The 19,066-nt window shown below is 33.2% G+C and overlaps 1 protein-coding gene across 3 annotated transcripts in view; it reads right to left on the bottom strand.

Annotated features, from left to right (window-relative positions):
• Window positions 1-19,066, bottom strand: part of ARL13B (ARF like GTPase 13B) — a gene marked incomplete at both ends in the record, with an annotated part of 65,006 nt that overhangs the window by 7,491 nt on the left and 38,449 nt on the right. For all 3 annotated transcript variants that reach the window (XM_080695794.1, XM_080695795.1, XM_080695796.1), the window contains 4 exons: window positions 2,011-2,233; window positions 5,743-5,848; window positions 8,866-9,068; window positions 10,105-10,210. In XM_080695794.1, the coding sequence (XP_080551920.1) occupies window positions 2,011-2,233; window positions 5,743-5,848; window positions 8,866-9,068; window positions 10,105-10,210 (638 nt within the window). The remainder of the gene's footprint in view (window positions 1-2,010; window positions 2,234-5,742; window positions 5,849-8,865; window positions 9,069-10,104; window positions 10,211-19,066) is intronic.

The raw sequence follows: 19,066 nt of genomic DNA, 5'->3' as shown, positions 1-19,066 counted from the left end.
TAAATATTTGGATTACCAATTTGTGCTCAGCTAAAGTTACTGAAACATTTTAACTTTAACAATTCCAAACTGCTGAATTACTTACACACATACATGCACACGCACACGCACACACACACACACACACACACACACACACACACACTCACACTTTTCTAAAATGGGAATTATATGAACATAGAAACAGACAACATCTGGGAAGATTAAAAGGCAGTAAGAAATTAGAACATAATTAGAAACAAATTATTTTTATAAATAACTTAGTATAATTTGAGATATTTCACTCCAGATGGAAACAAAGTAATCTTTTTTATAATAAAAGTTTTACAGACTAGAAAATGGTAGGGGAGCTTCCAAAGTATATGGTACTTTAGGATGAGCAGTAGGTTAACGTGATGGAAGAGGATCCAGTACAGAACATATGATCAGGACTGCAGTGTAAGCCCAGCCACAGAGGAGACAAATCATCTACGGTGAGCAGTCTCTCCAAATCCTTGACTTCCCATTTATATAATAGGAATAATATATCCTAGGATCACTCTGTTAAGTAACAATGCTGTGCTGAATAATAAAATAAATCTGAAGGCATGTTTTGTTGTATAAAATATGTTGTTATTATGGTTATATGACTTACTATCACAGGTCTCTCAATAATACATTTTAAAATCATCTGCCAATCACTTTACTTTTTAATGATGTATCAGTGTTAAAAGTCTTTTTAAAAACAGACCACTGGCCAGGCACGGTGGCGCACGCTTGTAATCCCTGCGCTTGGGAGGCTGAGACAGGAGGATCGCACGGGTTCGAAGCCAGCCTCAGCTACTTAGTGAGGCTCTCAGCAACTTAGTGAGACCCTGTTTCCAAATAAAATATTAAAAAGGTCTGGGAAGATAGCCCAGAGGTAGAAAGCCTCTGGGTTCCACCCCTAGTACCACCAAAAAAAAAAAAAAAAAAAAAAGCAGACCACTGTACTAAGTCTACCTTCATTTTAAACTCTGTTGATAAGAATTATATGAGTGTGGATATGGCAGCCCTACTTTCCAACAGAGAAAAATTAGATCTTTAAATCTATTATTTTTTTATCTAGCAAAATATCTGCTAGCTAGTTTGTACTTCAAGAACTAAAAATTTATTTTGATAGACTGATACTTTAAAATGTTCTTGTTAGCAGGTACTGTGATAGGAACATTATAGTTATAAGTAACTCTAAAAGCCCTGTCAATTAAGATGATGCTAATTCCCATTTTAGAGTTGAGCAAATTAAATCAGGAAAATATAATTTAATCTAAGATTTATCTAGTAGATGAGAGTGCCAGGATTACCTCAGGTTGTTTGATTCTAAAGTTGGGGTCAATCTCTGGGACACTAAGAAACATTAACTATCTGTTAAATCACGTAATCAGAGCAAAGCAATTATGAGTTGAAGATTTTGTATGATACTAAAATAGAGGAAAATAGTTACTTAACAACACCTTTTTTTTTTCTTTTTCTTTGTCTTTCTTTTTGGTGTGGGGGGGTGTTGAGATTTGAACCCAGGGTCATGAGTTCAATCCCTAGCCTCTGATAAGACTCTTAAATAAAGTTCTACTGATTATGTTGGTATCCTATGAAAATAGCCAGATAATAAAGGAAATTATGTTAATTTGCAGAATTATAAACCTTAAAAAACAAGCAAATAAGCAAAATAAAAGAAAACCTTAAAATCTTAAATAAACCCCATGATTTCCTAGACTTATGCTATACTCCAAACTTATGAAAGTAAAATTAAAAATTTAATTTTCTGCTGAAATCATTTTAAGTTATATAGAATCACATTTTAAGCAAGCATGTTAAAAATAGGAGGAAACTGAATAATGATTAAAGACCTAGAAAAAATCATGATAAAATGGAAACTGCATTTGGAAACAAAAAATACAGTACTTTTTTGGTAAAAATAAGCATGATAAAATGAAATGCAAGTAAGTTTTATTTATATGTATGACCATTACTTTAAATAACTCAATATATCACCTGATTCCGATGATCGCTGGTCTGTCTCATCTTCATTTTCCAACTGCTTTGTTAATATCTCCTTAAAATTTTCTACTACTTCAAATTCATTGTTTTTCTGGCTATTGTCACTAGTCTGGCTCTGTGTTTCCACTTGCTCAGGTTCCACGGTATGTGTCAGGGGGCAGTCATCACTATCTTTCTCCTTTTGCTTCTTTTTCTCTTTTTCAAGTTTTTTTTCATTCTAACAAAAATGAAATATATTATTTTATTAAATAATTATATCTTAAGATAATTTTAAGGAAGAAATCAAGCTAACATCATCCTGTAACTTCAATTGCTGTGATATTTCTATTAAAAATTATTTGTTAAATTAACTAAAACATGATAACATATTATAAACATAATCTAGATACCTCTATTCAGCATGAAGTCACTAAAAGGCCCTTTTTTCTGCCTGTCCCCACCTGCATCCACACATATACCATCCAGAAACATACACAAATGAGTGACTATTAGCTGTTCAAACAAAACAGAAATGGAGTTTTTATTTAATACATATTTTTCCATGTCAACGAAGTGCTTAGAATAATATGTTATATATTGTAAATGCAACATGTTAAACACTATTCATTTAATCAATAATAGTAATATTTTAAATATCACAACTAACTTTATCAATGTATAAAAAGTTATTTCTAATTTTTCACTATTATAAGGAGTAAATTATTTTATTCAGTTTTTTGGTTTTTAATTTTTTTTTATATGTGTGTTGGGGGGATACTGGGAATTGAACCCCAGAGGCACTGTCCCTCTGAGCTATACTCCCAGCCCCATTTTATTTTATTTTTTTAAATTTTGAAACAGGGTCTAAGTTACAGAGAACCTTACTAAGTAGCTAAGGCTCTGGTCTCAAACCTGAAATCCTCCTGTCTCTGCCTCCCAAGTACTGGGATTACAGGCATGCACCACCGTGCCCTGTGTCCTATTAGATTTTTAAATTAAATTACTATCAGTAGATACTTTAAAATGTGACACAATCACAAACTTCCCTTGAGAAAAATGGAATAAACTTACACTCCAGGAAAAGGGTTGGGAGAGTATTTTTCTGCATAGTTTTCAATGCTGCTTATTATCAATCTTTTATATTTCTGATAAATGGACAAATAGCTATTTTTAACTTAATGTTCTAGTTTAATTGAGTTTGATTTTTTTAATTAAAAATTTCATTACTAGAGAAGTTGAATTGTTAATATCCTATTATCACTCTTTTTTTTCCCTTTAGGGAACTGTTTTTGGTAAATCAATACTCTACTATTCTATAATTTTTTTGGTAACTAGTAAGAATTCCTTATTTTGTGTCGTACCCATCACTAGGATTAGGCACAGAGTCATACACAGGACTCTCTGTCCTATGTACCCTATTTTTCAATAGGGTTTTTTGTTTGTTTTCATTTATGCCTTTTAACTTTGTATAACAGCTTTTTTAACATTCAGTATGAGATTATTCATTTTTCATTTAATGATTTGTGACTTCATTTTCATGCTTTGAGAGTTTTTCATTCCCCAAACATATATAAATATTAAACTATATTATTTTTAGTATTTAAAAATATACTTTAAATATACATTTAAGTCTTTGATACTTCTATAATTTAATTTGTATACAATGTTTAATCATTTTTATTTTTTCAAATAGTTGCTCAGTTGTTTCAATACACTTCTCCCAAATTTAAAATGTTAAGCTTTATAAATCTTACAATTAAGTGTATTGCTATTTGTTCCATTTGTCTGCCTGTCTATCTAGAACTAATACCATAATAGTTCACTATCTATTATCTGTGATGAAATCAGAGACATGTGTTTCTGTACAATATAAACTTCCTAAGGAAGTTTTGTGAAGAAAGAAAATAATTTGCATGGTAAAAGAGACTATAAATAATTTGTTTTCATTACTTCACTGACAATCTTCTTATAACTTAAAAGCAGAATAACTTTAACTTTCCCCATAGCATAAATTAATTTAGAGACTTCCTATGCATATGTATTTTATGCTGTACACCACTATGGTACAATATTGCTAATTTTCACAGTAAAGATATTTTATTTTATTTTATTTTATTTATTTATTTATTTATTTATTTATTTTTTGGTGGTACTGGGGTTCCTGGAAGCCCTTCTACCTCCGGGCTACACTCCCAGACCTATTTTTGCATTTTTATTTGGAAACAGGGTCTCCTAAGCCAGCGCGCGGGGCTAGCTTCGAACCTGTGCGATCCTCCTGTTTCTGCCTCCCAAGCGCGGGGATTACAAGCGTGCGCCACCACGCCCGGCGGTAAAGATATTTTAAAAGATACAATGGGAGAAGTACTAGGGCCTCTCAAGTATTTTTTACCCATGGTACTCTATATTAATAGGTCTATTTTTTTTATAAGGTGAGCTTTATTACACAGAGAAAGTTAATGCTTCAAAGTAAAAAGTAAATCTTGATTTCCTTTTTCACCACCAATATTTTTTAAAGAACATTAAAAAACTTGACAAACACAATAGCTGATAAGATGGAAACAAAAACAGCAAATAGTGCATGCTCTTCAGATATCTTTATTTGCTTAGAATAACATATATTTAGGGTAACTGAATGGGGTGAATAAAATATTTAATTAACCTTCAATTATCTAAGCAATTTCACTTATTAAGTTTTCTTCTACATAGAATGATGGGACATAATGGGTTAAGACCAAATACCTCAAATTACCTATTATTTTGCAAAATAAAGCAATACCAAAACTATCCAATCATCTTCTTACCTGCCAAGCTGCCTCCCTCCTCAGCAGTAGCCCCCAAGGAAGAAGCAATCATCCACCTTTCCAGATGAGCACCTGGGTGGAAGGAGGCAGTGACAGGAGAAGAAGAATGGAGAACACAGGGCCAGCAACCCTGTCTCCACAACAAGCTCTGAACAAAGGAGGAGGTTTAGGGAGCACTGCCCAGGAGGCTGAGAGTGACTAGACAGAGCCAAGGCCAACTCTGGACTCCAGCACATGATGAAAATGAAGACACTGATGCCCACACATGCACATGTGCTCGTGCGTATACACACACAAATACACACAAACACCTTCTTCAAAACTAAACTCTACGAATTAGTGGTTGTAAAACTTGTGATAAATTAAAGCAATCAAGATGATTGGGCTAGAATGATTAAATTAAGAAAATATTCAGAAACAATTTATTGCAGTTTTGAATATTCTTAAGTTTCCTGGGAAAACAGAAAGTTATTTATGTACTCTAATACATTATAAGCATGTAAACATTATTGTAAAAGGATATCAATATCGAAACCAAGAAAATGTGAATAAGAGTAAATATATAACCACTGTAATGAAATAAATGACAAAAATAGATTCATCAATTAGTAACTATAATAATTTCTGCATTTAACCTTTGTTTTCATTTTCATTTAATTTTAAAGTCATATTTCCATTTTTATACTAACTCAAAGGTAATTTCAATTATTTTTAATTTTTTTGGTATGCATGCTAAGTGCTCTACCCCTGAGCTACATTCCCAGCCCCAAAAGGTAAATTTGAAAAGGAAGAAAAAGCAGTAAACCTTCCTTCACCTTTAATTTCAGTACAAATAATCACTCTAAAGAAATTCTTCTGCCTGCCTCCTTTCTCAAATTTTGCCTTCTTTCCCAACTTCTGACTTTACAATTTAAGATATAAAAATTACATTTGTTGCTACTCATACCTCAATGATTACAGATGCTATAGGCTGGAAAGGATTAACAGTAACTGGTCCTGTGTCCAACTCAGACACACCACTGGTTGCATCAAGTTCAGACTGCTCTTGTTCTCTATTGTTTGTGGGAAAAAAAGCGATTGAAATTCATTTTGAAAAATGCTGACCCATGGCAATTAATTACTAAGAACACAGCTTTTAGTTTCTAAGGAAAAAGCAATAATCTTTATGCAATTAATAGGCCTCCATCCTCATGTAAAAATTAATTATTTGAATTTTAGAAGGAAAATATTTTGACGAAAATGACATTTACTGACTTAATGCTAATAGTGCAAATTAATTATTTTCCCATGTGCCAAGTGTTTATATTTGTCCATTTATTATTTACCCTCCAAAAATCAATGCTGTCCTTTTTACTGGTCATAGTAGATAAACTCTCTCGTTACCTCCTTTTTTTATGGGCTGTGTCTTCTCTAGCTAAATATAACTAGAAAAATATTCCTTTAACTCAATCTATGCTGTATTTATGTACTAATATGTCTCTTATTTATAAGACAAGCACAAAAAGACACCTATAAATTGACTCTATAGAAAAATATGACAATAGTAATATAAATATTATATTCTTAAGTTATAAATCATATTTAAGCAACTAGATAAAATTATGCTTTGCATAATTGTATAAAAATAAGTGACCCTTTACCAATTAGGTTAAATATTTACATAATAGTTGTTACTGAAATATTTACTATTTGATTTATATTTAATATTGTCCAATGTATTAAGAACAATAAGTTATTAAAAGCAGCAAAAGGTAGAAAAATCAGTATTATGTGCCTTTAGTCAGACTATAACAATGTGACTATTCAGTACTATGATAATAACTATGTTCTATGATAGAAATACATATCCATTTATTCTGAGCCTACAAAGCCACCGTTTGGAGATTTGCAACTTACTACCTTGTTGACCTTAAACCTAGATCTCTGAGCCTCAACTTTTGAACAAATGTGGATAAAAATAGCTCATTGGGCTGTTTCAATGAACAGATAAAGTAATATATGAGAAATACTATAAATGAACAGTCATTGATATTAATATTACTCATTTATTAATAACAATTTCAGTTATATAGTACTAATATATTAGTTTCATACCAAAATCAACATGTTTTACTGTTTTTCAAAACCACCAGAAATGACTATCTGAAATCAATGTATTTAGCAAAGTAAATCAGTCTTTTCTAAAGGCAAATTTACTTTTAGTTATCAGGTCTGAGCTCAACAGAAGAGGTCTGAGACGAGAGTATGGCTAAGGTAGAAAGGGGCCATGAGTATTAGAAATGTCTGGTATAACATGATTTAGAATCTCATTATGGAAAAGGTAAAAACTTTAACAAAATGCTTAACATTAGATTTCTTGTATCCAACTCGATGTGTGTGTGTGTGTATGTGTGTGTGTGTGTGTGTGTGTGTGTGTGTGTGTGTGTGTGTATGGGTCTGAGGATAGAACTCAGGGGCATTCTATCTCTGAGCTACATTCCCTGTCCTATTTTTTATTCTTTATTTTGAAACAGAGTCTCACTAAGTTACAGAGGGCCTCACTAAGTAGCTTAGGCTATCTGCAAACAGTGATCCTCAGGTCTCAGCCTCCCAAATGCTGGGATGACAAGCATGAACCACAATGCCCAGGTCCAACTTGATTTTCTATTGTTACTTTCAGTTTTCTTCTTCTACTACTCCTTCTACTTCTTATCCTTCTTCTGGATTTGTTTATTTATCTATTTGTATTGAGGATTAAACCAAGGGCCTCAGCCATGCTACATACATGTTCTACCAGTGAACTTCAACCTCAGCACATTTGTTTTCTTAGTGAAGGAAAGACAAAAGAGTTTTCAGAAAAGTGTGGCAATATATTTTATATTTTGTTTTTATAAAAAAACATATAAAAGATACTCTATATAAATGACTGTAATGAATATATATACTAGGATAGAATATTAAAGATTCTACAGTGATTAAAACTTCCTATCGCCTTCCAGGACCACACTTCCCACTTTTTCTTTGACATCAGGAGGCACCTGGTGAATGACATGCTCATATTGGGCACCTGGGATCAAAGTTACTCTTTTTTTTTTTTTTTTTTTAGGGTCTTGGGATGGAACCAGGGGCATTTGACCCCCAAGCTATACCCCCGTACCTTTTTTTTTAAATTATTATTCTTTATTTTGAAACCGCATCTCACTGAGTTGCAGAAGGCCTCACTAAGTAGCTGAGGCTGTCCGCGAACCGCAATCCTCCAGTCTCAGCCTCCCGAATGCTAGGATTACAAGCATGCACCACCACACCCGGCTTCATAGTTACTCTTAAAGGCATTTCTTTAAGCTGGGCTTGGTGGTGCACACTTGTAATCACCAGGCTTAGGAGGGGGAGACAGGAGGATAGTGCAGGTTTGAAGCCAGCAATGCTGGCTTAAGAGACCCTGTTTCCAAATAAAAATATTAAAAAAAAAATAGGTCTGGGAGTGTAACCCAGAGGTAGAAGGGCTTCCCGGAACCCCAGTACCACAAAAAAAAAAAAAAAAAAAAAAAAAAAAACCCACAAAAAATCATGTTGTAAAACCTTAGATAACACAACTGAGTCAAGTTCTGACAAAATTACTACTGAACAGCAGATTTTGCTTTCAGCTAAAAGATCTTCTATCAATTCACTTTCCATCTTTGCCAAGATTAAATAAAGATTTTTTAATCTCCATCTTTAGCCATATTGAGCTTAATCATTCTTTGTTGTGGGAGACTGTTTTGTGCATTACAGGCTGTTCACAACATCCTTTCCTCTAGTTATTAGATGCCAGGAACAGCCCTCCTGCCCCAGCTATAACACATAAAATTGACTCCTGACATTGCTACCTGTTCTTTGAGAGGCAGAATCCCCCTGTGTACTGAAAACCCTGCTCCAAAAGGACTCATAGGAAAGGAGATAAAATTGTAAAACTCTGGTATTTTACTAGTAAAATAACCACCAGGAAAATAAATGTTTTCCTTCAAACTTAAGGAGACAAAACTAACAAATTACTCTAAACATCACCATGATGTATACTCTTCACATATGCTCTGACATTAAGTTTACTTACCTTGCTTCTCGTAATTTTTGCACTCGCTCAGCCCTTTCTCGTTTCTCTTGCTCCTCGAGAGCTCGCTGTTCTGTTGTGTCCTTTTGGATGCGTTCATTTAAGGCATCAAAGTCTCTTGCAATGTTATGTAGTAGCCAATAAAGGCCTTTTTTAATGGACTTGTCAATTTTCTTTCCATACCCCAAGACAGCTGAACAAGGTTCCTAAAATAGACATTTATTTGATTCAATGATTAAAAGACCACTGCCCCAATTTATTCATAAACCATTAAGTATTTTTATTTTTATTACTGGCAAATCAAAATTAAGCCACTTAAATTACTGATATGAAACATGTGCTTATTTTATTTATACAGTGTACCTTAATGATCACTGACTTTAGCACTACATAGAAAATAAAAGACTTTAAAAATAGTATTGGTAAAGTACAAGACTCATCATGATATAAGAAGTTGACAGTACCATTTGAAATTTTAAGCAAATTTACTCAAAGATAAAATTGATCAGCCACCAGAAAAATGGCTCCTGATTAAAATATCAGAAAATTTTCATTTCTTATGTCAAAGATTTATAGAAGTATGCATCCATAAGAACAACAGATGATAATCACTTTATGATGATCTACCTTCCTTAAGACTGTAATACAACTTTAACTCTCCTCATAGAATTTTTCAAAATTTATTATAAATTTATGCTTTAGGTTTTATTTTTATCATTTTCTTTATCCTCTTCCAAACTACAAAGCATAATGTGTCAATATTGTTTACAATTTCTATGACCAAAATTATTAACAAAAAGCAAATGTAAAACCCTCTGAAATTGCTGGGCATGGTGGCATATGCCTGTAATCATAGTACTTGGGAGGAAGAGACAAAGAAGATAAAGATAGCAAATTCACAATCCTCAGTTACTTATTGAGGCCCTCTGCAACTCATTGAGACCCTGTTTCAAAATAAAGAATAAAAAATAAAAAATAAGATTGGGGATGTAATTCAGAGGTAGAATGCCCCTGGTTCAATCCCCAGCACTACAAAGAAAATCAAAACAACTCTAAAATCATGAAGGATAGTTCATGAAAGTCGCTAATCACTAAATAGAAAACAAATATTATTAATGTCCATAGAACAGTAAGAACATAATTTCCTGAGTAAATTTTTTTTAATTATTCTCAAATTTTCTATCACTTTTATAAGAACTAAGTTAGGCTAAACATATTTTAAAGGAAGAAAAGAATACTTACTATCTGACATAGACACTTGTGCTCATTGACCAGTTTTTCCAGAGAGAGACATTCAATCACATCAGCTTCTCCTAAAGCCCCTTCTTTGTCTTGTTTATTTGCCAACCTAAGAAAGACAAATGAAGTAGGTTTTAGCAAATACATAAGCATATGGCATTTTTAAAATATTTTGACCAAGATCTTCTAGCCCAAACTTTTCAATATACTAAAATGGAAAAAATGGTTTTAGAAAATATGAGTATCAATTTCATCACTTTTTGTTATTGTTGCTAAAATACAGTTTGCAAGAACTGATTTTAAAATACCACTTCTTACATACACATGTTAATAATTTTAAAAAGACATAATGCTAGGATGAACTAACAACTAATGAAAATAGTTGCCGGTAGAAAAAGGGAGAGGAAAAGGGATGGAGGTGGACAATATTTCTGATTGTATCTTTTTATATCTTTGAACTATAGAAATGTTTTAACAATTAAACTTTAGCCAGGTGTGATGGTTTACACCTTTAATCCCAGTACTTAGGAGACTGAGATAGGAAGATCACAGGTTCGAGGCCAGCTTGGTAACAAAGAGAGACCCTATTTCAAAATAAAAAATAAAATAGGGCTGGGAGTTTAGCTCAGACGTAGAAGGTCACTAAATTCAATCCCCAGTACCAAAAAAACTTAAAAAAAAAAAATTGGACACATGCCTGTAATCCCAGTACTTGGAAGGCTAAGACAGGAAGATTATAGATTCAAGGCCAGCATGGTAATTTAGGGAGAAGCTGTTTCAAACTTTAAAAAAAATTAAAAAGGCTGGGGTACTTCTCAGTGGTGTTCTATCTGGATTCAGTCCTCAGTACTACCAAAACCAAAAACAAACAAACAAAAAAACCAAAACTCTAAAAAGCAAAAGGCCCTTGAAACATTGAACCCAGGTGTATATCGAAGTGGTGGCATAACCATTCAGGGAAAGGTTATTTCAGGTAACTTTGAAACTCATTATTTGGTGCATTTCTAGTAGGATGTATCTTACAGACAAAAATAACCACAAAGAAATCTTTTGTCTTTCTTTTTTTTGCAGTACTGGGGATGGAACCCAGGGGCATTCTACCTCTGAGTTACACCCCCATTCCTTTTTGTTTGTTTGTTTTTGAAACAGGGTCTCACTGAGTTGCGAAGGGCCTGGCTAAGTAGCTGAGACTGTCCTCAAACCATGATCCTCAGGAACTCTAGATGAAAAAGGAGATTCTATAGATGAGCAAATAAGGCGACCTAACTGAGGGGATGGGAGGGGGGAGGAGGGAAAGTCTCTAAAGCACATGATGTACTTAAACATATCAATCACTAAGCCAAGCATGGGAAGGAGGGAGGAGGAAGGGAATGGGGAAGGGCTAATTGGGTGATGTGTGCATGTATGTCTCCACCATCTTTTATCCCATTAAGATGTATGACTGCAATTTACCAATAAAAAATTTTTTTAAGCCATGCTGGCTTAAGAGACCCTGTTTCCAAATAAAAAAGTATAAAAAAGGTCTGGGAGTATAGCCAGGAGGTAGAAGGGTTTCCAGGAACCCCAGTACCACCAAAAATAAATAAATAAATAAATAAATAAATAAATAAATAAATAAGTAAATAAGTAAATAAATGACACAAAAAATAAAATCAGAGTTTGGGGCACTATGCATGTTCCTTGATACTGACTGAATTGTATTTGTGTATATACTATTTTTCTTTTCTCTTTCTTTTCTTTCCTTTGGCATTCTACATTCAACCTCCAGTACCAGCACCCCAGTGTCGTGCTAAATTGCTGAGGCTAGCTTGGAACCTGTGATTCTCCTGTCCTCAGCCTCCTGAGTACTGGGATTCCAGCATTCACCACTGAGCCTGCCCTTCCCTTTCTTTGTTAAAGTTAGCATGTTGTATACACTTCCTTTGCATCACGCTTTAAAAATTTTTAACAGCAAGCCCTGAAACTAACTACCCTGTAGAAGAATAAAGAGATCCTTATTTTTTTGAACAGGTATAAAATGCTTCATTGTATAGAAAGTCCAGTTTATTTAACCAGTCCTTTATTGAAGGATTTTTGCAGTTTTCATTGTTTTGTTTTTATATAGAATGCTATAAAACACAGATGTGTGAATGGGGCCATTTCTTTTTGGCGAACAGATTACAGGAACTGGGAATTCTAAATCAAAGAATAAATGCAAATGTTATTTTGATAGTTATTAGAGCTCTCTCTTCTCTCAACTCAGTGAGAAAAAAAAGGGTTTGGAAACTTGGTTGTAAGAGAGAATTTTTCATTTCTAACTTTTCTATAAATGTTTCCTCCTAGTAAATATTACCTTTTAGTTGTTATATTTGCATAATAAATAGTTTAATATCTTTGAACTTTAACTTTTCTATACTGAAAACCATAGAAGAGGCTTAAAGTACAAACAACAATATAGTAAAAAAAAAAAAGTGGGTGGAAGGTTTAAAGATATGAGCTCTTTTTTAGTGTTCTACTTCTAAGAGTTGATGATTTATGAGCTATGTTCTCTTGGGATTTCCTAAAATAGGATAGAATTCCGTCATTTTAAAGTAAAAGGAACAAAAAACCTTTACACCAGGCTTCTTTCCATTCCTATTTACTTCTTACTTCTACATTTTTAAGCACGTTTTGATATCTAAAATAAGTAAGTTTTATTTAAATCCAAATCCACTGTAAGGTTTTTTTTTTTCCAGTAATGTAGTTTAAAGATAAAGTAGGACAGGATTTACAAAACCTGTGTAAAAGACTCTATGTAGGCAGTTTAACAAGGACTTCCTGTTACTGGCTACCTCCAATGAAAATCTTCCTTTAATCTAAAGACTAGGCGTCTAACAGGCAGAACCAGATTCTCCAGGTGTGAAGTAAGCAATTTGTTCTTCTCATTGCATATTAACAGCAAAAGTACAACTTTATCACCAACTATCTGACTTCATTATTTGGCTTTCAAGTCAGATATGAGAACTATACAGAAATCAACCAGTGACCTACAAGACTGCAATTTAAGCAATTTGATCAAACATTACATTAGATGATACTCAGATTTTCCTCTCAAAAGGCAGAACACTGCAGCTGGAAAAACAACAAAAGGAACAAGACAAAAAAGGTAAATAGACTACTAATTTTGTATGTTTTAATATGAGAGATCCGTAGATTGAAATCTGAATATTCTGTGACATTTAAAAATAGCTCAAGAGAGTTAAAATCACTTGTCTCGCTCCCATTTGGACAGGACTACGGGTAGCTGACTGGTTTGTATACACTACTGAGGAACTGAATGGGGTTCATTTTAGAGCTCTTGGTTAATCAACTTCAGAGGACATTTTTTTAAGTTCTTTTAAAAATGACTTTTGTTTGGGAACATTAGAAAGTCAAGTCCTGTAAAAATGAACTTAAGATTCTTTCTTTTATAGACCATAAAATAATCATGCTGCACTTGCTTTAGAGAATGCTTTTACATTACTGAAAAGAAGCTCATGCTCAAACTGGACCTTTAACCTTTAAAGTTGAAATCGTTTTCTATACAGTTTGGATTAACTTCTTCATTGTTGTTTCTCAGAAGCTTCTAAAACTGACTTGAGGAAATTAAAAATAATCTTGTTGCAAAAGGACTACTGTGAAATATGAAAGTACTCAGTCACCTTTTTGGTGTTTCAGCTAGTATATTGAAAGTACTTAAATTATAAAAGCATAAAAGTTTTAAACTTTTAAATTATTGTAATGTTTAAGTCAGCATCATTGAAATGCAAGATATATTAATAGGATAGATACATTTTAAAATATATATATTTGCAACTATGTTAAAATTTAATAAATACCCTATTTCAAATCCAAATAATGATTTTCCTAAGTATGTTATGATATATTTGAAAGTTGGGTATGTAATATCTAGAACATGCTATCTTCAAAACTCTGGTAGTTTTAGATTTAATTTAAAAGCCATTTTATATGCATGTAGGTTACTTGAATTAGATAAGTGCAAGTTAAAAAATTACATGAGTCTCAACGAACAAAATTGATCCTAATATTGCTAAGTTGAACAAGTTAATTTAACAACTAAATAATTTACACTAAATAAAAAATAGGCAAAAGCATTGAAAATTTGCATTATGAAAAATGTCAGATAATTAAAACTTAGAAAATATATACAATTTATAAAAAGTTTTAGTTCTGTTTAACTTAATTCTATTTTATTTTGCTTGATATTATTTGTATGGTATTAGAGATTATACCAGGGGCATTCCTACCTCTGAGCTACTACTCCCCTGGCCCTATTTTATTTTTTATTTTGAAACATGGTCTCACTAAGTTGCAAAGGGCTGCTCTAAATTACTGAGGTTGGCTCCAAAACTGCAATCCTTCTGTCTCAGCCTCCCATGTACTGAGATTTTTTTTTTTTTCATTTTGTTCACAGAATATTTATTTAAAGGGTGTGGGACTGGGGGATTACACTGCATTGATTTTAATAAGCATTTTAAACTACTATCTTTTGAAAAACCTTCTGGGAAACACATTGTTTATGACAGTCAACCGTAACTGATCTAAACCAAGTTCTGAGATTATAAGCATACACCACTATGCCTGGCTTTTTAGTTCACTCTCATTGATTGATTAATTGTACTGAGGATGTAACTCAGAGGCCTTTTACCTCCAGGCTACACTCCCAGACCTATTTTATTTTTACTTGAAAACAAGTTCTTGCTCAGTTGCTAAGAGCCTTACTAAGTTGCTGAAGCTGCCTTTGAACCTGCAATCCTCCTGTCTCAGCCTCCCAAATACTGTGATTACAAGTGTTTGCCACCACACCTAGCAAATTCACATTTAGAAAGCATTATATTGCCCTTATATAAGTAACAAAAATATTAATATTCCAATAAGATCCATTGTTTTAATCTTGAACAGAAATATTGCAAGCTGTCTTCACATCCAAATGCAAAAGGATACTCTTATGTTGGGTTAAAAACTGGTTATGTTTATTGTAGTATTTTATTTAATCAATACAGTAACTCTAGAAAGAAATGACTTACTTTATAAAATCTCTAAATAGAGTGTTTATGCCAGGGTCATAAAACACTATGTAATATTGTGTTTCTGTCTCTAGGAATCTGCAGTATACTTAATAGGGTGGAGAAAGTTTTAATCATCTAAGTTTACTTTTTAACTTCTCAGTACAAATTGATTACCATACACACCAATTACTGGTCCTTCCTTTTTCAAATGTCATGTTTAAGCTTAAAGATATAGTCCATTATTGCTAATAAAATTCAGAACTGTTTTGCCAGGTAGTAAGCTAACCATGCTGAAAGATGATTCATAGTTAGAACATTTCCAACATTACAAAAGTAAATTTAAAGTACAGAAAAGACTGCATAAAATAGTGATCTCATCAATTTCACTTAGCATAAGAAATTAAATTATTTCACAACTATGAGTTTAATATTTTATAACTACACATATTCTGTCTCTTCAAACTTTTAAATTCTAATATGCTTGAATGTCTTACTTTGCCTAATACTCTAATTTATGAGGGCATAAGATAAGTTAAATGCAAGTAATTTATATAGTTCATATATTTTATGCTTCATATAAGTCCACCTAAGTTGCTATGTTAACTTCTGCACAGATGAACAAAGATTAGAAGAACATTCCAAGTTATGTTAACATTGCAAAGATAATCAACTCTGACTTAGTCAAGATACATAGTCACACATGGTGATGCACACCTAAAATTCCAGTACTTGGGAGACTGAAACAGGAGAAATACAACTTCACTGCCAGAAAACAGTAACTTAGCAAGACCCTGTTTCAAAACTTTGAAAATACAAAGGAATGATGGTATAGCTTAGAGGTAGAATACCCCTGGGTTCAATCCCCAGAACCACCCCCACAAAAAAGCTGTAATGACATAGAAATAATTCCCTTGTGTTCTAAACATACTGAAATGTGCAATACACCTTAAGTTAAGAAAGATAAAGTTTAAAACTACATCATTAAAGTAAGAAAGAGAAACTTTCAGGTGCCAAAAATGAAGCATGAACATACTCCTAGCTAGAGTAAAGAGTAATAATTTAACTATATTGCAAAAAAACAAAAAACAGTAACAAAACTTCAATGCATGACTTTCCAGATTTAAAAAGACTCACTAAACATTTAGCAGATAAATGTAAAAAGACTCACCTAGGTCATATTATTGTATCTTGTCAGAACACTGACAAGAATAAAGAGAAAAGGCCATGCATTTCATGAAAGGGAATATAAAAACAGATTGTATATAAAAGATCAGGACTCAGATGGCAGATTTCTCAAGGACAACAGAAGAAGCCAGAAGACAACACAGCAAAACTTTCAAAATTTTAAGGGAATATCCTTTCCAAGTGAGAACTGTATTCACAGGAAACACAGTTTTCAGGTGTAAGAATATATAATCATTCTCAGAAATTCAAGTTTACCAAGAATAGATATATTTTTATTTTATTTTTTATTTTTTGGTGGTATTGGGTTTCTGAAAACCCTTCTACCTCTGGGCTACACACCCAGACCTATTTTTATATCTATATCTATATATCTATATCTATATATATTTTTTTGGAAACAGGGTCTCTTAAGCCAGCGCGGCTGGCTTTGAACCTACGCAATCCTCCTGTCTCCGCCTCCCAAGCGCGGGGATTACAAGCGTGCGCCACCATGCCCAGCTAACAGATATATTTTAAAAGAAAGCGATAGTGTGTCTGCAAATAAAGGGAATAAACCAAGAATGAAGATGGAGAAACAGACAATATAAAAGAAAGGGAAGGCCACATTAGACAGTTCCTGAAAAAAAATTTAAAATATGAGATAAATGAAACAAAATAGCATCAGCTATTTAGTGAGGTCCTCTGCAACTTAGTGAGACCTTGTTTTAAAGAATAAAGACTATGCCAGGCGTGGCGGCGCACACTTGTAATCCCAGCATTCGGGAGGCTGAGACCAGACAATTGCAGTTTGCGGACAGCCTCAGCTACATAGTGAGGCCCTCTGCAACTCAGTGAGACCTGGTTTCAAAATAAAGAATAAAAAGTATAGGACTAAGGGTATAGCTCAGAGGTAGAATGCCCCTGGGTTCTATTCCTAGTACCATACACAAAAAAGTAAAAGTTCTATATTTCCATTATTTCTTGATCTCTGTGGTAGTTACATGGATATGTTTGCTTTGTAAAAATAGTCATCAAACTATCCATTTATGTTCTCAGCTCTTTCTGTGTATGTATAAATACTCTAATGACAAGTTTTCTTTAAAAGTTCATAATTTCTACTTCTTTCCATTGACTTAGGTCTAAAAACAAGGAATAAAAGTATTTGAGAAAGGGTTATAAGCATAATACAGTATGTGATTCAGGTATAAATAATATATAGGTGGCCATAATAATATAAACATAACATTGATTAACAAAAATTATGTACAATGATATTGAGGGGAAAACTGTAGAATGAGAGTGTAAGAAAAAGTTACATCTTTATCTTTTACAGCAGAAATTCAACATAATATCTAAAACTAAAAGAGCAGAAATACCTATAGAAACAAATTACCTTGAAATAAAAAGTTTAAAAGTGACATTAACCTAAGGAACAGAAAATGACTGACATTGGAAAAGGGGGATCAGCAATGGAAGGTGGTGATGTAGTCAGGGGTCAGATATCTATCTTTCTAAGCTTGAAATGACTTAAATCTAAAATTGTATCTATTTGAGAAAAGTAAAAATCACATTTTGCAATATAACATTTTAAATACCTTAGGAAGGAATTTATCTTCAGCATCAAAATGGTAATATAAGAAAGAGCATATAGATACAAAAACAACAAGTGATAAATAACAACCAAGTAAAGAGTAGGGGAGCTATTTCATGTAAATAACTAAGCCAACTGACTTTTAACATCAAATTCCCTCATATTGGAAAGTACTACTATTAACATCCTCACCATGACTGCAAGACATGGGCCTTTCCTGGTTCTCAACTCCACCCCCCCCCCCAAAAAAAATGAGAAGATTTGATAACCTCTAAGGACTACAGCTGGAATCAAACTAAAAAATTGGATAGGTAGTGAAGAGATTAGGTTCTACTCTCTTTTAGGGAACAAGGAAGGACTACACTTCATTGTCACCTATTTCCATTGGCTGGGGAGTGTAAATGAAAGCACATATCACTTCAGAACTCCAGCATTTTAATGCCTACCAGAGGCTTCCCAGTGATGCCTCTTTTCTGCTGCTGTGACTACCAGAAAGGGGGAACTCAGGTCTTCAAGTGACCAAGAAAGACCAGTGTCCCTGCCAATTCATCATGGCCATGAAATGTGGGCAGGAAACTGCAGTTTTGAGCTGCCAATATTTGGGAACTGGCTATTAAAGTGCCATAAGCATATCTTGACTAGTAATATAGGATTAAGCAGAATTGTTCATAAAATAAATATTAAAATGCACAAGGAATTACAAGTTAAATTTTTCTATAAAGCTAAACATCTTTTCAATTTGTCTCACTTAAAAATGTGATTTTACATTAAGGATTATACTAATTACAACTAAGTAATTACAAATAATTATATGCAATTTATAAATTAAGTTGCTTAGTATAGCTTAAAAAGAGGAAAAATAATATAAAGATGAGAATGTCAAACTTTCTGCACATTTAATTGGTTGCTCTAATACTAAAATCTTTCCCTATTAAAATCAGTTTGGTTTTTTGTTTTTGTTCTTTTGTTTGTTTGTTTGTTTTTTGGTGGTACTGGGGTTCCTGGAAACCCTTCTACCTCCAGGGTACACTCCCAGACCTACTTTTATATTTTTATTTGGAAACAGGGTCTCTTAAACCAGCATGGCTGGCTTTAAACCCTGCGTGATAATCCTGTCTCCTCCTCCCAAGAGCGGGGATTACAAGCGTGCGCCACCACGCCCAACAGTTTGTTTTCATTTTAA

This window comes from Muscardinus avellanarius, assembly GCF_963383645.1.
Source record: "Muscardinus avellanarius genome assembly, chromosome: 5".
NCBI classification, from domain to species: Eukaryota; Metazoa; Chordata; class Mammalia; order Rodentia; family Gliridae; genus Muscardinus; species Muscardinus avellanarius.
This window is presented reverse-complemented; position numbering and strand designations above follow the sequence as displayed.